At 48.9% G+C, this 20,654-nt stretch overlaps 7 protein-coding genes across 7 annotated transcripts; 5 read left to right on the top strand and 2 right to left on the bottom strand.

The window, feature by feature from the left end:
* Positions 1-19: 19 nt before the first annotated feature.
* BP5553_03760 (Kinase-like protein) lies at positions 20-1,133 on the top strand (the record flags this gene model as incomplete). The annotated part of the gene is made up of 2 exons (XM_032012383.1): positions 20-164; positions 268-1,133. The coding sequence occupies 2 exons, from the start codon at positions 20-22 to the stop codon at positions 1,131-1,133; spliced, it is 1,011 nt and encodes a 336-aa protein (XP_031872076.1).
* A 1,010-nt stretch (positions 1,134-2,143) lies between these two features.
* BP5553_03759 (Uncharacterized protein) lies at positions 2,144-2,747 on the top strand (the record flags this gene model as incomplete). Its single annotated transcript, XM_032012382.1, has 2 exons — positions 2,144-2,177; positions 2,230-2,747. 2 exons carry the CDS (start codon positions 2,144-2,146, stop codon positions 2,745-2,747), a joined length of 552 nt encoding a protein of 183 aa, XP_031872075.1.
* A 593-nt stretch (positions 2,748-3,340) lies between these two features.
* BP5553_03758 (uncharacterized protein) lies at positions 3,341-4,774 on the top strand (the record flags this gene model as incomplete). Its single annotated transcript, XM_032012381.1, has 1 exon — positions 3,341-4,774. One exon carries the CDS (start codon positions 3,341-3,343, stop codon positions 4,772-4,774), a length of 1,434 nt encoding a protein of 477 aa, XP_031872074.1.
* Positions 4,775-4,901: 127 nt separating this feature from the next.
* BP5553_03757 (DNA polymerase alpha subunit B) lies at positions 4,902-7,091 on the bottom strand (the record flags this gene model as incomplete). The annotated part of the gene is made up of 4 exons (XM_032012380.1): positions 4,902-5,078; positions 5,172-6,492; positions 6,544-6,717; positions 6,766-7,091. 4 exons carry the CDS (start codon positions 7,089-7,091, stop codon positions 4,902-4,904), a joined length of 1,998 nt encoding a protein of 665 aa, XP_031872073.1.
* Positions 7,092-7,923: 832 nt separating this feature from the next.
* On the bottom strand, positions 7,924-12,077 carry BP5553_03756 (Uncharacterized protein; the record flags this gene model as incomplete). Its single annotated transcript, XM_032012379.1, has 4 exons — positions 7,924-7,964; positions 8,015-11,683; positions 11,742-11,929; positions 12,004-12,077. The coding sequence occupies 4 exons, from the start codon at positions 12,075-12,077 to the stop codon at positions 7,924-7,926; spliced, it is 3,972 nt and encodes a 1,323-aa protein (XP_031872072.1).
* Positions 12,078-14,895: 2,818 nt separating this feature from the next.
* On the top strand, positions 14,896-15,473 carry BP5553_03755 (uncharacterized protein; the record flags this gene model as incomplete). The annotated part of the gene is made up of 3 exons (XM_032012378.1): positions 14,896-14,986; positions 15,040-15,335; positions 15,399-15,473. The coding sequence occupies 3 exons, from the start codon at positions 14,896-14,898 to the stop codon at positions 15,471-15,473; spliced, it is 462 nt and encodes a 153-aa protein (XP_031872071.1).
* Positions 15,474-15,931: 458 nt separating this feature from the next.
* Positions 15,932-20,529, top strand: BP5553_03754 (uncharacterized protein; the record flags this gene model as incomplete). Its single annotated transcript, XM_032012377.1, has 11 exons — positions 15,932-16,062; positions 16,126-16,169; positions 16,224-16,321; positions 16,379-16,914; positions 16,975-17,104; positions 17,151-17,248; positions 17,306-17,618; positions 18,083-18,143; positions 18,332-19,685; positions 19,757-20,025; positions 20,297-20,529. 11 exons carry the CDS (start codon positions 15,932-15,934, stop codon positions 20,527-20,529), a joined length of 3,267 nt encoding a protein of 1,088 aa, XP_031872070.1.
* Positions 20,530-20,654: the final 125 nt, after the last annotated feature.

Genomic DNA, 20,654 nt, shown 5'->3' with positions numbered 1-20,654 from the left:
TAGAGCGTATCTGCTCAAAATGGATAATGATTTAGTGGTATTTGCGACGCTACCCAATTTAGGTGCTGGGCCAGCCTTCTATCATAAGTTACTAATCGGAAAGCGTCCTAAAGAACTCGGCTGCGAGGTGCTTAGCGATTATTATTTTGGGCAAGGCGCTGCACGTACGTGATCGCGCTCTTTGATATATCCAGGACTGCGATTACCGTCGTCCATTATCCGTTAATTAATTATCACAACATGTCAAAACGAAATCATTTACCCTAGCCATGTCCGTCACGGGCCAGCCGCTCAGCCCCTGCCTACCCAACGTCGCTGTCTTCTCGTATACAGATGTCACCATAGAATCTCTTCAACCTAAAGTCATTGGGCTCGGCACTACATGCTACGTGACGACCACGGACAATAGAACTGTCCTAAAGGGGTACCAGGTCTGGTTTGACGACAACCTCGTCTTTGACTACGGCGTTACGTGCGAGGAGCGCCTGGCTCGGGAAGCCACAGTATATGAGCACCTCGGCAAACATTCTCGAATCCTGACTTGCTTCGGACTCGAAGAGGAGCACCATGGTGTCCACTCGCTCCGTCCAGAGATGGCTCCCTTAGGGTGCATCCGCGCGTATATACAGAAGCACGCTGAAAACACACCTCCTATCCAACACCGCCTACAGATGGCCCTCGATGTAGCTACGGGCTTAAGCTATGTGTATTTACGAGGTGAAATGCCTTGCGACCTGTCCTGTACAAATCTCTTCGTCTTCGACAAACTACGTATTAAGCTTGGCGATTTTGTGGGGGCCCTCCTTGAAGGATTCGACTTTGAATGGGACCAGACGCACGAGTCTCGTTACCACTTACCTTCACGAGGGCGGGAGTACGACGACGTGCCGCTTATGAAGAGGGAGCTCTTCGCCTTGGGATCGGCGATATATGAAATCACAGTGTGGAAAAGATCATTTTCGGAACTGAATGATGACGACGACGACGACGAAGTAGATAACAACTATGCTAAGGAGAAGTTTCTACCACTTGACGGCAATGTTGCTAGAGACATAATTTGGAATTGTTGGGCTGAAGCTTATGCAACTGCGCAGGAAGTCGCCCATGATTTGAAGAGCTGCGGGTCGTCTTGAGGTGCTTAGTAGGATATGGTTTCTCTAGGTCTGTTTATCTGGGAGTAGCGGCAACAGAGAATTCTGCCTGATGCGACGCAATCCCCAGTAGAGCCCGAGTACCGCAACGGCTGCTTTCATGTCCAGTTAGCATTATGGAGGATGGCCATGAGTGGAGATGGAGAGCCTCACCATTCCGAATCAAGCAGGGCAAAGGGGACAATCTTTCGGGGAGTTGCTGCTGCCGAAAACTATGCTTGTGTCAAGCTCGAGATCTGGGCAAGCTAGGTCGAGCTTCTTGTCGCACGTGGTGGTGATCTTGCGGCAGGTCGTGACCTGTTTGTTCTCCGTCATTTTACACTCCCTGTATTTAAACGTGGCATTGACGTACTTGCGCATTGTTGAAGTGAAGGTCTGATTCTCACAAGTTTTGAAAGCCCTGAAAATGACTAGGAAGGGTGAGTGTTGTGGTTGGGGTTTGCGTTGGGGAATGTTTGTGGAGAACTGACCACTGCTACGAAGGAGATAATCGGTTGACTTATACTACCGCTGTCACATAAATTAGAGATGCCAAGGTGTGGTGCGACTCTCCCACCAGCATCATCTGGGCAATTATTTACCTTGGAAACCAAATCAATGATACAGTTTTTGCTAATCACAGGAGACGATGCCGTCAAACTTCGTGCAAGCAAATACAGGGCTAGGGAACTGCCCAGCTAGAATCCTTGCTCAGCGAGAATGACCGATTTTATGCATTGCCTCTTGTATGAGACACTGCCTACCTACCTACTTATGTACCTAAAGTAGGTAGAATCAAGCCATTCACGATGAATTAGAGAGAAAGTGAGTTGTAGCAAAGCTGCTCAAGGCCATATGAATGCTTGGCGATGGGGACAAACCTGTACATGTGACAAACGCCCGAAGTTTTGCCGGGCAGCCCAAAATTTCTAAGGAACCCCACACTAAAGTGCACAGAGAATCTGGTACTTCGTAGCAACTTGCAACATTTCGAACCTCAACCCATCTTTGAAATGGCAAAAACGGCACCGAACAAGAAGGCAGCTCGTGAGTAGAATACCCAGCCATCTTAGACGACTCAAATTCTAATGTACAACAGCGGTCTCCATCCATTCCCGCGCTGCGAAACGTGCCTCGTCTCCGGGAATCGACTTGGACAAATCTCTGAAAGATGTCAAACCTCCTACCGATTCCAAAAACCAACGTCCTTCAGTCCTCGCAGTCCATCAAGGCGCAGGTGTAACCAAAAAATCTAAACATGGGCGGAAATCAGTAATGAGTGCAAGAGCACGGCGGAGACATGAGAAGGGATTGGATCGTGCGGAATCGGTCATGGATAAGACGGAGATGAAAGTCGAGAAGAGCAAGGGGAGAGCGAGGACGGTGCAGGAGAGGAGTAAGGCCTGGGAAGAGTTAAACAAAAAGATTCTTGCGAAGAATGCTGCAGAGGAGGCGGCGAGGATTGAGAAGGAAAATATGACTGATGAAGACGAGGTTGAAAGCATGGAGGATGTTGATGTCCAGGGTGGAGCCGAACAGAAAGATTTACCTATGGAAGCTGTGGCACAACAGACTCCTCTCCCCGACGTGGGAGATGACGACGATGAGATTTTATAAGTCTTAGGGATTGTTCGTTATGTTTGCTGGCTTGGCGTTTTGGGTGAATAAACTACTGGAGACTGGGCAAACAGATAGCATTGCAGGGCGTTTCGCAGAGAAAATTATCGAGATCTGTAGTTGTTGTTCACCCCAAGACTCTGAAACGTTATGACTGATTCATGATATGGTTTGAGCTCTATTACATGAGTGCGAGGATTTGTATGTGGGAAAAGAAAGTTAATCTTTGGTTTAGAGGATACCTACGAAGCCAAGGTGAATATGAAAGGTTTAACAATAATAATCAAGACTATATCGACTGCCCTCATCCTTTTATGCCGATGTGGCTTTTGTAGTATTGTTGACTTATTTCCTATTTAAGGCGAATCTTTCACTCAAAGATCCCCTCGCTTATGTAATCACCTACCTCATTCTAGCGTTCTGGTGGCTTGGTTAGCCTATCAGCTCCTCGATTGCGCTAGTAGCAGGTACGTACTATTTGGCTGGGACAACCTCAGCCTTGCCGACCAGAAAACCTCGCCGGTTCGCGCTCCAGACATTCCAGATTCCAATCCCATACCACTCAGCCAACTCTTCCGCATACATCCCCCAAGATGCCTCCCAAACGCATGACCGCGAATCCTATTAAAGCTCCCAGATATCGCCCTGGGAAACCCCTCGCCGAAGAACCCTCCTCCGACTCAGAAGCCAGTTCCGAAGAAGACGCCGAATCCCCAGCCCCTCAAAGCAAACCAATTCCCGCGCCGCCAAAAGTATCCACAGCCGCAGGCATCACAAGCAATCTAAGCAAAGTCGATCTCAATGAGCGACGGAAACAAGCCATCGCGAGGGAGGCTTCGCGATTAGAAGAGGAAAAGGCTCTGAAGGCAAAAGAGGAAGAGGGATTCGTGACGGAGTCCGAAGAGGAAGAGGAATCTGGATCGGAAGATGGGAGCGAGGATGAACAGGATGAAAGTAGCGAGGAGGAGGAGGCGCCGAGGAGGGTGATGATGCGACCTACGTTCATTAAGAAAGATAAACGGAGCCAACTTGCCGGTAATGGTGGCATAGGAGCTGGCTCCAAAGATACGAAGACCGAGGAGGAATTAGCTGCAGCTGAAGAAGCAAGGCGGATAGCCGCAGCGAATGAAATAGTCGAGGAGCAAATTCGAAAAGACCTTGCAGCTAAAGAGGCGGGCAAACGGAATTGGGATGATGAAGAAGATGAGGGCGATGACGTTGATGATACCGATGATATCGATCCTGACGCCGAGTACGCGGCATGGAAGTTACGAGAACTCAAACGCATCAAGCGGGAACGGGAAGCTATTGAAGAGCGCGAGAAGGAGATCGAGGAGATCGAGCGCCGGAAGAACCTCACCGAGGAAGAGCGGAAAGAGGAAGATGATGCGTATCTAGCGAAGCAGAAGGAGGAGAGCGAGGGCAAGGGAAAGATGGCATATATGCAGAAATATTACCACAAAGGGGCCTTCTTCCAGGATGATCTGAAGGCCGAGGGGCTAGATCAGAGGGATATTATGGGCTCGAGGTTTTTGGATGATGTTCAGAATCGGGAGTTGTTGCCGCAGGCGCTGCAGATGAGGGATATGACTAAGTTGGGTAAGAAGGGCGCAACGAAGTATAAGGATCTGAAGAGCGAGGATACAGGCCGATGGGGTGTGTTTGATGACCGCCGGAAAGGCGGAGGTGGATTTGGTGCTGATGAGAGGTTTATGCCCGACAGAGATAGGGGAGGACCTGGAGCTAGTGGTTCGAATAGCGTGCCTGTTGGTGACCGGAAAAAGGTTGTTGGTGCCCCCGAGGGACCCAGAGCTTTACGGGAAGGCGGTGACAGCAGAGATGGAGACCATTATCGCCCTAGAGGGGGTAAAGCAGACAGTGCACGCTCACGATCACGGTCACGGTCAAGGTCTAGATCACCAAGTCGGCAGAGGCATAACGATGAAAGGAGCCGGAGGAAAAGATGTACATCCAGGGATCTGGATCGTTATGAGGGCGACAAGCGTCGAAGAATAGACTCTAGATAGCTAAGCAGCAGCTAGTTATCAATATGTAATATAAGCATAAACCCACACTTGATACCCTGTGGCCCGATTTAAGACCACTAAACGCCAAAGGCATCTCAACATAGCATTATCATGACTACTCATCTACTCATATCCTCAAAATATCCACACGCGCCCTCTCAAACAGCCGGTGCCCTACCATCTGAGGCGAATCTCGCTCCTCGTCCGTTAAAGAAGGTGGATATACTGTTAACTTAGCATAAGTGCCCGCACCTCTTCGCTTAGACAAATATCCAGGATTAATGGCAACAACACTCTCGACAACCTATTCGCATAGAGATAGCACATATTAGCAATCTAATAATATTCTAGTAGGAAATAAACCTGGGTGGAATACAAGGGATAAAGATATTCATACCTTGGCAAAAGGAGGCAAAGCACTAGGCACGATCAACACATCGGGCCTAACATTAACCATCTCTCCCAACTTTAAGTAACTCGTATCCAACATAGCACCTACAGGTCTACTATCCCCTGCCCCTGTTTTCGGAAGGCTCCCTCTATCAACAGGCGGGAATAGTGGGAAGAAATTCCGCTGCTCAATTAAATATTTCGGCAATCGGGCAAGGAGAGAGCTCTCTTTTAACCTGCCACCTACGACTTCGGATTGGCGGAGTTCGGTTAGAATATCTTGGGAGGAGATGCCGATGGCTATTTCATTTAGGGAGAGCGTCATAGGGTTCCCAATTATTTTAACGGATTTAGGAAGGCCGAGTTCTTTGCGCGGGGTTGGCTCCTGAGGCCAGGATACGTGTTTGCTTATTACATCTTTAACGGACGGGACGAGGAGAATAGTGATGTTTGGGTTAGATGATACCAGGGTTACCAGGGCGGAGGATATCAGGTATTTGAAGACGGTCGTCATGGTTATCGTATCGGGTTCGGCGAGGGCCTCGTCGGGGAGATCAAAGTCTCCGGTTGCGATGAGAGGATGATCGATATCGATGAAGGGGCCGACAAGAACAAGGGCATCAGCGTATGAATCCGCGGCTTGGCTGCAAAGTGCGTGGAACGGCTCAAAGTCGAGGTTATCATCTGCTGTGTATGGGCCTGCGGCAACGAGGATGTTTAATGGAGAGGGATCGGTGTCCGATTCCATGGCATTGAGGTCTCCTCGGAGTCTCTGGGTGTGTTCGCGAAGTCTCGCTGTTGCTGATGCCGCACCGCCCAACAAAGGCATTTCTAACACCTCAGTCACGGTGAAATATTCCCCAGAAGCATTGATGCCTTTTAGTGCAACGATCTGGCCCGGAAAGAATTGAAATCCGGGGAGGGAGTGCACTTTCAGGGGTATTCTCCGGCCAGCACCCATTCGTCGTGAAGTTTCTAATACCAGAGACGAGACATTAAGCTTTCCTTCCGAGGAATCGCAGGCTATTCGTCCAACCGCCACTATCTCATTTGTATTCTGACTGGCAGCACTTCCAAACGCGGAGTCCTCGAGGCTGTGGTGACCCTGAACAAGCGCCATAAATTCATCTATCCGATCATCCAGAACTTCCGAGGCCTCAGAAGATTTCATGGCCATTGGTTTGTATGCCAGCTTTTTGAAATCTGAATTGGCAACGACTTTTAGACGAGGTTCGGAGTAAGGAGCGATTGGTGGTTCTGAGACTTGCAAGTGGTCATTGAGAACCTCGACTGCTTGCCCGGCGTTTGGGCGGTCATTGAACACGATTCTACGCCTAGTCAGTTGGATATATTTGGAAGGGAATTTTATCAAGACATACGTTGCGCCGTTTTGTTCCCCTGGCTTAAATGGTGTTTTAAAATCAGGAGGACTGCTTGCTGGTTCGGCTTTGACTCTCGATATAGAGGGCGTTTCCAGTCTTCGTTTGCTGGTTGACCCGTTGGCTCTATTCGTGGCTCTAACCCTCGGTGTATTTGGAACCACGCCATCCAATCTAACCAATGTTTAGCACTCTGTGATACTGCTTATCCGGTTTACCTACATTCCAAATACATCCCCATTACTTATCACATTTCGCGGTGTAGCACCTCCACGTTTATTCGTCTGCACATGCGCTTTACTCCTGTTCTCGCGTTCCAATCCATCCTGGATATCTTGTTTGAGGTTCCTCGCAGTTTCAATGTTCAATTTCATATCGTCGGAGCCCATCTTCATGCTATATGACTCCCATTTGTACCAGAGCTCCTCCACGTCGATTGAATGTAGCCTCATAATGGATTGCATTTCGGAGAGCACGTCCGCCTCTAACGAGCGGCCCGCCGCAGAGCTAAAGCGCATCTGAAGCTCTTGGGTGTCAACGTCAGCCATGATGAACGTTTAGGTTGGGAGATATCCTGTGTGTCGTTGTCGGCTTGTATATTTCTGTGGTGGGCTGGTGTTGGGGAAACGCGTCTCGCGTAAAGAGCTTTTGGAAGTCGCGTCAACATCGGGCTTCTTATCAGCCCAAAGCTCCGAGGTAATTGTGCAACGATATATGCAAGAGTCCAACATTTAAAACCCGCATGCCGTCCTTAGTCTTCGATATCTTTGTAGGGTTTTAATTTACAATTTATTTTATATAAACATTAACACCCCTGCACAGAAGCAACCAAAAATTTACGCTGAAGAGGAGGTTACTCTAAGGCAAGATCACCACACTGTTGAAAGATAGGGTAGGTATTTGGTACCTACCTACCTACCGTATCACGATCATTACTCACACCGCTGGTCACATATCTTAATTTAATTGATTCAATTCAGCTCAATTCCGTTTAATGTCAAGGTCGATCCCAGCCTCCCAACCATCTCCAAAAACACCATTTTCAGTGCATCCAATGTGCAATGCTAATGGCTGGGCGTTAAATAAGTACAAACTCTGAAGTGTCAACTAAACAAAGGAGATGCACAGAACGTGCGCGTGCCCTTTGGGTGCAGTACATAGAACAAATTTTAGTGACCTGGCGAAAGATCTGGTATCTGAGTATGATACAACAAGAGCTTAACATGAGCATTCTTGTATCATAATCGCCGAATGGGACTTGTCAATCCCGGTGAAAGACTGCGAGAATATATGAACAAGAAAAAATGGAGCGCGAATAGATCGCGGTCCTCAATAGGGGCAAGGAAAAGGAGGTGAGTGTGGGGGAGTGAAGTGGCATGGCTATCCGTGTGCTGACCATGTCCGGTGAGCTTCTTGAAGAGCTGTTATGTGCGTTAGCAACTGGGATGTAAAGAGCAGAGCCGAGACATACCCTGAAATATCCGTCCCTGACCAGCCCGATCTTCACACGCAACCTGTAATCCCCCTCCTTCGAAGAAATCAAGTACAACACTGTTTGGAAGCTCCTGCATCTCGACATCCGGGATCACAGGCGGCCTGAACTCGCTGAGATGGAATCTTCGAGTGGCGCCGCCAGTTTGATTCTTTGCGTTCCCGCTAGTTGTTAGCGGCGCCAGAAGGAGAGATCCACGAGGGTCGAGTAGCATCGAGCGTCTCTTCCAGAGTAGACTATCAGGAAATTGGACATTAACATCTCCAATATTAATATTAGGTGTGGGGGGCGTTGAAGGATGAGGTGACATAGAAGTCGGGAAACCGTTATTCGGCGGCTCAGATTCTTCGCGGACGGTGGGAGACACTGCGTGAGATATGGCCTTACGACCCGATGAAAGAGAAGATGACATTCTTCGAAGCATTCGACTAGCTCGGTTGGACTTCTTGTCGCTTTTTTCCTCGCCAATCGAGGACGCATAGTCAGATGTTAGAGGTGCTGGGGAAACTATGTTCTGGTCGTGACTAGAAGAAGATAAACGGCTGCTAATAGACATGGATCTTTGATGTATGGGGGATGCGTGGGTAGATGGTGGGCGGGATGGAGACTTGACGGAGGGTGGCCGAGAAGGGGTCCTAAGATTTGTTGATGAGGCTGATGGGTCAAAATTTATCGACCGGCGACGCTCAGCGAACGAGGAACGGGTATCATTGATCAGGTCTTTTACTACCGTGATAGATGATCTTCGACCTTTCGGGGTGGTGTTTGTTGCCTCGGACGACGTTGACAGCCTCTTTTCTTTCGAAAGACGCCTCTCTTGGATGGTTTCCTTTGCAGGCTTGACAACTGCTTTCTGGTGGTTAATTACCAACGGAGATTGTTTGAGATCTAAAGGAGCATATTCAAAGGGGTCTTTGCCGACTTCTGGCTGTGTTTGGAAAGGTTGTGCTGGGTCTCTAATTATCCTTGCAGTGACAGAGATAGACTCAGGCCGTGATCGAGATGGCCGATCGAAGGGAACCGGACTGGGTTCAAATGCGCTAACACGGTTTTTGATAGAGCTAGATCTGTCACGGACCTTCACAGTTTCTGGTGAAGATTCGCGAGATATAGAGGGTGATGGTGTGTTCTTGGTTAACGAATTTGTTCTCTCAGCAATAGACGAAGATTTCGAAGGTCTACGGATACTGCTCTTCCTAACCGAGAAGAACGATGTGGCTCCTGCAGCAGGAGAAGCCGCAGTTGGAGCAGCGGTAGCTCCTGGGGCCGTGCTGGAGAGCTTCTCCAACGCCTTGATTCTTTGCGAAATCCCAGAACCCAGATTGACTTTCTTGGCGATGGGCTTTGCAGCCTCCTGGTTGATCCGGTTTAAATAAGCAGAAGATGCAGAAGCGGACCGTACCGTCTCATGCTTAGCGGGAGGTGTGAGTAACTGAGACTCCGGTTCTTCTTTTCGTAAAGGATTGGAGGCTGCGCGGGAAAGTCTGTGCCGCCATGTGTCCGCTTTCTTAACAGTAGGTGATAAAGGCGTCATCGGAGTCTTTGAAACCGAAACGGGTTTTGCCTCTTCAACCACTGCCGACTGTAACTCGTCCATAAGATCTTCATCGGAAGAGAAATTAGCATCAGAATTGCGGTTACTTCTATCAGTCAACTCAAGATCTGTCCGAATAGGCTCGATAAGCCCCCGTCGATTTTGGCGTTTATTTGTTATCTGGTCTGCGTTCGCTTGGTCGTCTTCCGCGGTTGGCTCCCTTACGTCAACGGAGATGGTGCTTACAATTGGCGATTTTTGAGGAGTATGGAAAGTTGACAAGAGAGTTGGTTGTGGGGTTGGCTGTGTTGGTATGCTTGGAGTTCCCTCATCGGATTGGAGGTTTTGCATGCTGAACTTCGATCTAGGGATTTTCAATTCCTTGGGTTCGGGTTTTGCGGGAGACTTCGTTGGGGCGACAGGTACTGGAATAGCCGTGGTTTCTGATTCCTGAACAGTAACTGGGATTTCCTCTGTTGGGATTTCCTCTGTGGTGGAAACTTCGACCGGAGCTTCTGCAACCTGGGGGTTTTCCGCAACCTGGGCTTCTGCAACCTGGGGGATTTCTGCAACCTGGGCTTCTGCAACCTGAGGCACTGGAACATGGAAGGTCGCGAGAGGGTGATCAGTTGCAGTTGCTATCGGTTCATCATCCTTCTTATAAGGCTCCTCTAGTGCTAATTCCGATGGTTCCGAGGAGGACTTTGATGTACTATCTTGCGTAGGTGTTGTCTGGCTTTCAGGCTCGTACGTGGTTTGTGGTAGTTGAAAGTCGGACTCAACATCCCCTATTTCTACGCCCTTCTCGTGCAATGACACAGGCTCTTGATTGTCCACATTATTAGAAATATTGTCGTCCAACTCTGGTTCCGCCACCTGAGGCGGTGGCTTGGAGTTGTCCGCGTCCTGCACGGTTTGGTCTGTGGATTCGGAAATTGACGAAGCCTTCGTTGATTCGGCATGCTCTGAAGGCCCGACAGGTGATGCTGGATATGAATCTGATCTCGTTGCGTCGGACTCGTCAGTTTTCAGGGTCGAGCTATGGCCAAATGAGATCCCGGAATCATCCCCCCTCAACATGTCATCCAGTACAGTTAAGCTGTCATTAACGTCCTTTGGCGTTCTAGATAGTCTATTCGGTTCAGCTCTTGGAGCGTCGAGATTGGTACTGGGACTTGGTGAGAGCGGTTCCACTGGATGTGGTGCGCTCATTTGCTTCTTGCGGAGCTCCAAAGCCTTCATAAGTCGTGCCTTTTCAGGAGTAATGGAAGATGTTTTGGCGGCATTCAGGTTAGTTCCTATTAGAGGCCTAATTGAAGCAGTAGGACTAGGTGGCGGTCGACCGCCGCTAGTATGAGGCCGTGAGGGAGCGGTTGCGAATGATGGTAACATGGAATCTGGTACTGGCGGGGGCGAAATAGTCATGCTAGGGGGTTCCACATTGTATTGGGACTGCGGTCTCCCAGTTCCTTTCCTGGATCCCTTTGAGAAAATTTTCAACCCAACAGGAAGTGTAGAGACTGGACGATAATGGGAAGTTGCTCCGGAAGTATGCGGCCTCCCGCTCACATCGAGTGAAGGCCTTGGTCCCAACTTTACTTTTGGCCTGCCCATTGAACTATGACTATTATAGGTGTAGAGGTTGGGTCTTGTCGACTGGGATGATTTTCGAGGTTCTGGTTCGTCGGTATGTTTTGTTGGGGAGCGTGACCGAGCCCTAGAATCGTGAGGCTCTCGAGGGGGAGGTGGTGATGTTTCGAGCTCAGCGATTTTGGCCGAAAAGGAAGTGGAAGTCGGGAGTGAATTCGTAGGAGGCTCTGGTGGAGAGGAGATCTGCACTCCGGAAACTGAAGGGGCTTTTGCAGTCACTGGGCGCTCTTCTAGAACAGTTGACTGTCTCTTTCGAGTGTCTTCCTCCTCATCTTCAGCAATTTCCATTAGCCGCCGGCCCCTCAGAGAGCTCGTTGACGAAGATGTAGACCCAGAGGCGGTATGTAACGAACATGCTGCAGAGAGTGAGGTATCTCGAAGTTCTTTAGAATTGGATATGGGAAACACGGTATCGTGAGGAGAAAATCGCTCCGTAACAGCGTTGAAGTGAACGGTAACGCGTGCTAGGGCAAATCTTAGCTTGTGTCCTATAGGAGTTTTGGATTGGGTAAATATGCTCACCCTGAACCAATCTCGAACAATCTTCAGGAATGTACTTGATAAGCACATTTCTCCTCCTATAGCGTAGGAATCCGAATAGAGGCGACGGCTCTTCGTAAGTCGCTATGGTATTCCGAATCTCCACGATGCCCCCATTTCCACGTCCTAGAAGACCCACCTCATCTCGCAAGATATATTTGAGAAGAAACCTGCAAAGATTCAGTAAGCCTGTGGTCCAGAATCCTTCGCGGTGGGCAACAGAAAAGTCCCGGGGGGGTCTCACCATCCTCCTGGCTCGGCCACAGCGGCATCGTGCGCTTCCTTGAGCTTCACATCATCCAAGCCATTCAGCGACATGGCCTTGCGATTCTACTCGACCGCACACAGTTAGATCGTGGTGTTTTGGTACCTCGAATCGTTGGTGATATTTCGGAGTTCGCTTTCAGGGGTAAGCTTGTGCCGGAACATTGATCCTCCAAAGCAGCTTATCTGCTGCCGACGGACTCAGGGCATTAAAGCTCCCATAAACCTGGCGGTGGGCGAGGTTTATGCTATTAGTATTGGTGTTGCAATTGCAATGCGATTGCAATGCAATAGCAGAGACTGTTGAGGGGACTGTGTCTGCTGTCAAGGTTTCCAGATCGGCCAAAAAGATGCTTCCTGTTCCTGCCCTGGACCCCTGCGGTGCCACTTTGGAGCTTAGCGCGCGCGTTGAGAGGCGTGATTGACTATTGCTTCTTCCGCCAGTGTTCCCTTTAAGGCTTAAGCTGTTGTGGCCGTTCGACGACGAGTTGTTCGTGAGTACGTGTGCGGACGATTGTTGTCAACGTTCAGCTTCGAAGCCTTCGTTCGGGATGCAGAGTACCGCATGAAACTCTTTGCCCGCACTCTTCTCCAGGTTGGCGATGGATCCGCTTTGACCGTCTGTTCTCGCCGTGCGGTTTGGACGCACAGAGCTCCCCGCTCCGATTCAACTGGACAATAGAGCCAATAGAACATGACGTTTGAGAATATATCCGCTGCGTTGGATTGGGAAGGATGGGCGACACCGCCACGTTATTGAAGAGTTCCTCTGATGATCCCTCGAGGCAGCATCACGGTCTGGATTCTATCATATTCGCAGGGGCTGGGCCCGATATTGGCACTACTGTAAATGATCCAACACAAGCACAGACTACTGTCTCCCGCCGAGGCCATTCACGGCATCTCGACACTCTTTTCCTCATTGCAGCCAATAAAACAAACCAATCGTCTTTGCGGCCGAAATATAGGTCTATCTGAGTCTAGTCTATATGGGTTGTGGCTGTAGTGCAACATAACACAATGGGAGTTCCATCTAACAAGCTAAAATATAGAATAATAAGCAAAATGATGGCGCCTCTGTCTAGCACTACCCAAGCCACCATAATACTTTCTGACTGCAAATGCTCTCCCAAAACATACCTATCACAGCCATAACCAATCAAGTAACACAGAGGTGCGTTTATAAATTCACCTTCGATACACGATTATAATCGCCTTCGCTTCGATCTTTCCATTGACTCCATGGTGGTTCACGGGGCTTCAATCGTGCTTTTACACCTGTGAAGTGGCAGTCACCGGCAACATCTGATATGAAGGTCCCGATAACTCGGTGCCTTTCTTGCTAGATGTTTGTGCTGAGCTGCCTAGTTTGAGTACATTTAGGTTTCTCCTTCGCTAGTTTCTGCAGCACACCACCTATATCTCCACGTTGGCTGCCGAGCTGTTGGCTTGCCTTTGGCCCCTAAATAAAACGTTTTTTCGGCGTAAGTTTCCTCGGCCAGTTCATCTTCCGGGAATGATGGAACCATGGACATCTGGATATCTCCATCGGCATCCATTTCATACAATTTCCGCATGTTGGAAGTGTCTGCAGCTGTCGGTCGTCCTTGCGCCACTATGGACTTTGCTTTCGATTTGATAGTCGGAGCCTTAAGTTCAGAACGCTGCTTGGAGGACGAAGGTCCCACTAGTTTGAGGTCTTTTGCTTCTTCTGCTTCACAGGTAACTCTTCATTAGTAGTATTTTATTTCCGCGTCTTTGGAGTAAGTTCCCGCTAGCCGTTGGTAGCTTCAATAGAATTGCTTCCCATTCAATTTTCCTCAGCTAGTCCCGTACAGCATCCCTCGTCCGTCCTATAATTATCCACCGATCTGGATTTGGTTTTCTCCTTCCTGCCCATGGGGCATCGGACGATACTGTCCCTGGACCCATACTCTCCACTTGAGCAGCAACTGCAAGCCGTTCATTAACCCCCACTTTGGGTGCTATGATATACCAATCGGCAGGCCGTTCTATGCTACCTTTGGGAATTTCTTCTGGAAGGGACCTCAAGAGATTTAATTTGGTTTTCTGTTCAGCGCTCTTCAGGGAGCTCCAAATGTATCCGGGAGAGCCTTGTTCCTCGCCTTGAACTCTTTATTTAACTCCATTTCGACTGCTTTAATCTCCCGCAACATTTCCTTTTTCGACCCAAATTCAAAGCTGTAGGCCGTTTATAGCCCAGGATTGGTTCAATCCACTGAATGCGCATTGTGCCTTCCAGTAGCGCGCCGGCTGCTTCTGAATTTCCTTTGGTTTGCTGCTAACTTTGGTAGATCTCAGAGGGACGGGTTTCTCGGGCTTCGGATCGTAATACCAGTCGTCTTTGCGTAAATAAGTCGTCCCGCAACAAGATAAATTGAATGGGCTTATGGATATGTTCGAGTGGAGGAACGACAATGGGTATATTAGCCCCGCCATTGAGCGAGAGCTATGTATTACTAATATCAATTCATCTAATTCATTTTCAAAGGGGACTTCCTCGACTTACGCCACTTAGAAAAATTATAGTTTGCTGTATTTCCTCCAATTTCTATGCGTGCCTAGGCAAACCATCAATCTTTAAGGTACCCATTCCGGAGGCAGGTAGTAGTTGTGACAACCTCGGGATACATCCGAAGAGCATGTTACTCGAGTTAGGATAGCGCGTCGCGACTGACATGGGTTAGTCTCTAGCGTTGCCGAGACCAAAAAAGTTGACGAAGCCAAGTTCGAAGGTGCTCCAGCCTGCATCTCCATACCAAACTCTTGCCCTCAACCGTCGCCCAGCTCTATCCTACGATACATACCTCGCAGTCGCAATACATACTATACACCTTGCGGGATTTACAAGATGGTTGAATTAGTCGAAGTTGAGGACGAGTCCTTCGAGACAAAGCAGGCTGGCCCTCAGGAGAACGAGGACGACTACTACACTGACACTGGTTCGTGCATCGTGCGATCAATACCTTCTTACTACAGCTAACATCCTTTGTAGATTCGGAGATATCTACGGATGATGAAGATGATATTCCCGATGAAGAAACGCTCGCAGATCGTCTGGCTGCGCTCCGCGACATAATCCCCCCGACCACCCGATCATACATTTCTCAGAAGGTTGATACAACCACAAGCTGGATTAAGTCGGGTATTTTCCTGAGTGGCAAGACGCTCTGGATTGTTAGCACGAGTGCGCTTCTATTAGGCGTGCCTTGGGCGTTGGCGTTTGCGGAGGAACAACAAGTGGTTGAGATGGAGAACGAGATGAAGATGAGAGAGCAAGGCACTCGTGAGGTAAGCATTATCATTTAATTGACGACCGTTTTTATCTAACACAGGCTGACTCAATGGAACTAGATTCTCACCCCTGATCAATCAACAGCAGCACAAGTGAGCGCCCAATTGAATGCGCAAGCAAAGCCAGCGCTATAATGATCAAATAATGGCTGTTTATTGCGAGCATGGGGATATGGAATAAGAAATAAAAGGGGGCATGCTAGCATTGTATATCTATGAGTGTTGGGTTGGGAAGGTTGCTCTACAGGCATTCGGGTTACAAAGCCTGTGTTGTAATTATAGTCATCTCATCTCGGGAAAAGGTTTCTACAAGTACGCTATTCGTAAACTTCCCTACTCCGTGTAGGCGTGATTGAGATGGAATGCTTTCGATCAGCACCCCCGCGCATTGGTATGAAAATGGGTTTGGTTTTGCTGTCTCACCACCGCCAGTTTCTAGCGAACCAGTCAAACTGTACACAACTGTTTCCAATGCCGGTCCGTAATGTAAGGCTTCAACTTCTTTGCGTCATGAGAGGCCGCGAGCAAACACCAACTCATTCCTCACATATCGCAATAACACGTTCGTGACATGCATTTCGCCCAGTCTAACGATGCCCATCTCACTCTCTCGCCATGGGTCTATGCTACCCATAGCGAAGATGCGGGCGAATGATAGAGATCGATCGCGAACCCGTATTGATACGTACCCCCTAGCTAATAGCTCACGAAAAAAGGAGAGGAGGTAAGTGCTGCACCAGTATACACTGAGATTCGAATAAGTTTTGCAATATTAATACGTTAGTAGATGGCCTCTCGTTCTGAGGTTTTGGAAAGGCTCCATTCATGGCAGTAGGTAGCCCATCGAGAACCGTATACACCCAGTAATCTAACCATACCTCTCAGCTATCATATTTCCTGTTTCCGTACACGCTCTCCTGGCCGCATTTATCGTCTATGTCAACCAGCGTACCAATAATGACTTTAACCTCCCGAGCAGCATCGTGAGCCCCTCTCCCTCCGGAGTTGCACAGTATCACGTGCCTGACAATAATTTATAGATACCTTCTCTGTCGATTGTGGTCGGTTTGATGCTCGTGTTTCGCAATCAAACAGCGTATTCGCGGTTTTGGGGTGGCCGCTGTGAACTGAATATAGTTACGACAGCAATCCGATGCCTTTCCCGAGAGCTCTTGGTCCTGGTACCGGCCCCCCAAGCGTCTGGGCTCCATACAGTATTATCCAGCGACAGCATGCTTCCTCGGAATATCAGAGCGCAAATGATCTCGCGCGAGCGAGATGCGAGTCCATCTGTTGAACGGGAACCGGAGCTATCGAAGGCTGATGAAGCTAGGACGATTGAGACGGTCAAGATTTTGATTGCGATGCTTTACACTATCAAGAACCATTTGAGGGCAGAATGGGGAGTAGCTCTTAGCCCTGGGACCAGCCTCACGGAAGATGGACAAGATGCCACGACGGAGGAATATAAAGATTTGCTACCCACCGGATTGAAAGGGTACGAGCATCGGGGACTCGGTTTAACTCTCGAGTTGGCAACTTTTATTGAGAAGTTCATTAGCGAAGGCGTAAAGAAGTGAGTTCCAATCAGAATAGCCTACAGCTAAGCACTGTAATATTAATATTTTTGATTTAGGGGATGGTTCCATAATGCCGCCTCCTCAAGAATGCTCTCACAACTAGATGATTTGATTAAAGCATATGGAAATATGGAGGTCATTCGCCTGGTGCCGATACCCGTCGCTCATCTGCAAGTCCTCTCCGCTGTTCTCTGACACAAACTCTAATTGTTGAGGCAGCATACATCATAAGCAAACGTTGGCCTTATTTTGCGGGATCCTCCCTTTCGCCCTGGCTTCTGAATTGGACTGGTGGGCTGTACCACTGGTGGCATTCGTTGCGTTTACATTGTAAGTCTCCAGTCTGAGTGCTACTGATTAATATACAATTACTGACGATCCACCAAGATACGGAATAGAAGGCATTGCCCAAACATACGAGGATCCATTCGGTGTAGCCAAAATTAATATAGACCTGGACGGATTCGTTGCAGATGCACGAAAAGAAGTGGAGGTTCTACTCACTGCCTGGCAGACCCAAGGAGCCGGCAACGGAGGCATGTTCCGCCCTCGCATTGGAGAGTCGCCAAAGTCGGATAACAGCAGCATGCACTACACCGACTTGGTTAACGAAAATGGGCAGAATTTGGCACGAAGCCAAGTCAGGGTTGTGGTTAATGACGACGACAGTGGCAGGTTGCGAACGAGGATGGCGAGCGTCGTTAGCCCAGGGACAGTAGTAGAGGGTAGCGAATACTTTAGCGCTTAGCATATAGAGTTAGAATTTAGAATTTATTCTGTATACAAACTAGGAAATTTTCACAGGCCGTAGGATCGATTTCCCTTTAGGACTAGTAGTCCTAATCGAAATAGACCCGAACAACCTCGAACCAACGGGCCCATGCGGACGTTCATCTCTGCCTACCTAAGATACCTGTAGGTAAAGTTCCGGTGGCAGAACTAAAAGTGGTGAGACGTCGAAACGCAACGAACCTGGACGCCGCCTAGCATAGGTAAGGTACCTAGGTACCTGATAAAGATGGCAGAATGAGAATCAAAAAGTGGTGAGTCTTGAGGCTTGAGTACAGTAAGGTATTGATGGGGCAGGTCACATGCTGTCGCGTAAAGACTTGTGAGTTTCGCCTCGCATCGCATCGCGAAATCGCGCTCCCACATCATCCCAAGTGCGTCCGATCTGGAAATACACCACCAACAAAGGATCTACTGGACTGGCATATCATTACTGGTAAGTGTCGCACATTCTAGCTCCTTTATACCCTTACTGCGACGGCCATTTCTCCACTATACTGCACCCTCCACTTTCTGTTTTAAAATCTCAAGGCAGCCCCACCCTCCCCCCATACGCTACCCAAAACTCAAAGCGTCATTGCATTCCCATCTACCTACGCATCTGCTGATTAAAACGCTACATAGTCGATGATATGGCTTCCAATCCGAAGCGCACAGATCGACGGAAGAGGCAAACGCGCCTTACTTTCGACCCAGTCGATCCGCCTGCCAACTCCTCCCCCTCCCAACTTACTCCTGCCAAAGTTCGATATGAACATCCAGATAAATCACGAACCGCAATCCGACCTCCAGGTTTATTTACGACTCGTACCACCCGCTCTGGTGAAAAGCGCCAGCCGATCCAAGTCGACACAACAAGCTATCGGGACCCGCCCACAATCTCTTCCAGTCAAGCAGCGCCAACTCCGCGCCAAACGATTGTCCAATTATCGGACGAAGATAGTGACGTGGTGACACCTCTGAAGCGCCGCAGACGACCAGTTTCAGAAGAAGAAGAGGTCGATGACGAGGATGATTCTGATATCAGTCCACATCCTGCGAAACGGCTGCGGAAGTTTTTAGAAGAGCGTGACGACGACAGTGATAGTGATTTGCCATCTTCGAGTGGGCTTACATTCAGGAATAGGAGGACAGCAACTCCCGGAAGTTCCGATGCAAATGACCGCTACACCCGACAGAATAAGACCAAGAGACACAGAACAGAGAAGGAGAAACAGCTTGAAAAACTGAGGCGCAAGCGTGCAGGCGAGAAGGACCCTGAGCTGACTCCTTCGGAGTCTGAATCCGGTGAAAGTGATTCAAACCTCGTGGAGGCACTTTCGGAGTTCGAGGATGAAGAAATGGAGGAGGAAACAGTAGAAAAGCCCAGAACCAGCCCCAAACCTCCTCAACCGGACAAGGATGGTAGTGACGAAGACGATTTCATTATTGAGGACGATGAAGAGAATCTTGGTGTACCTCACCACGCTATTCCCCTCGAATTCACATATGCCAACAATAAACCCGAAAAGGAACATTTCAAAGATGTAGTGGAATGGCTCGTTCACAAGAAGCTCAACCCAGCCTTTCCTAGCCGGGACCCAGTCTACGTGAGAGCTTTTGAAAAGCTTAACCAAAAGCCCGCCATTTTACGAAGCAGCAAATATGGATCCTCACAGTGGACGGCGGATTTCAATGCCGCCCTAGACGCTCGCCCCGTCTTCGAGGAGAGACGATTGGGACCTGGTGAGGGCTTAGCACTACGGGGGGAAATCAGATGCGAAGCATGCAATCGCGGGAGCCACCCAACGAGTTACGCTATCCAGTTTAAGGGAAAGGCTTATGATAACCATACCTTGGAGGAGCTTCAACAGGAAAACGACAGTGATGATGAGTCAGAGTGTAACGATAAGTCGGGGTCGGAGTCCGACAGGAGCAGAAGTGTAGATGGTACTGGCCGTCATCTTCCAAGTGAGGAAACAGAATGGCTCGCTGGACGGTATGTACTCTGCCGACTTTTGGTCACTGGAATTAAAGTGTACTCTTCCACTAACCTGTCTGTGCTTCCAGATTCTGCAGAGACAAGGCCAGAAAAGCACATCTCCTTGCACATTGGAAGTATCACCTCTACGAATGGGTCCTAGGCACGTTGGAGGCTGAAGGGGAACTTGATGCCGAGCACTTGGTGAAGCGCGAAAGAATGAGGTCGTGGGAAAAGAAGAACTACGCGAATAGTGTAGTGGATCGGTGGGACGAAAATGGCCAGCTCCGAGGCTTGTATGAAGATTATAAAAACCAGATCAGTGAGCTGGAAGAGGCCAGAGAACATGGTGGCTGGGGTAAAGGCGATTAATGAGGCTGGGAAATAAAGGGTTGCAATTAGCGGGAGTTTGGAGTCGGTATGAAGATCAGTTGCTAGTATGCTACGCGGTCATGTCATGCCTTACGATTCAAGAAGATACCCCAGACCGAAATCCGGATTCTGCGCGACTTGATTACCGATGTATTAAAATGGAGATCCCATTAATATATTCTGAACGGGTGTTCTAACTCGCCCTTTCCGGGTGCTGATATAATAGTTCGGGGATCGTGCTAAATATACACAAACAGAAATCAGTCAATTCGACGGGAAGGATTATGCCATGTCCGAGAATAGAGCTATGCCCAGGCCATTCTTCCTCTTCGGGCTCGTCCCAACTTGCCCCGTCTTCTACACCATGCAGCCGAAAGCTTCCTCCCAGCAGGTTTCCACCATCGTAAGCTCCGACACCTTGGCAATCCCAGGGCAAATCGTCGAAACGACCGAGATCCTAGATAAATACCAAAATGTACCAACGAAATGATCCGGAACGTGAGTAAAGAGTGCGGTTATTATTGCTATTGGTACTTTTCATTCTACACTGGGAGAATGTCATGATGCGTTGCAATAATGGATATATAAAATAGGGATCGACAATTCGAGTCTTCG

Source organism: Venustampulla echinocandica, assembly GCF_003357145.1.
Source record: "Venustampulla echinocandica strain BP 5553 chromosome Unknown scaffold_1, whole genome shotgun sequence".
In the NCBI taxonomy this organism is placed as follows: domain Eukaryota; kingdom Fungi; phylum Ascomycota; class Leotiomycetes; order Helotiales; family Pleuroascaceae; genus Venustampulla; species Venustampulla echinocandica.
This window is presented reverse-complemented; position numbering and strand designations above follow the sequence as displayed.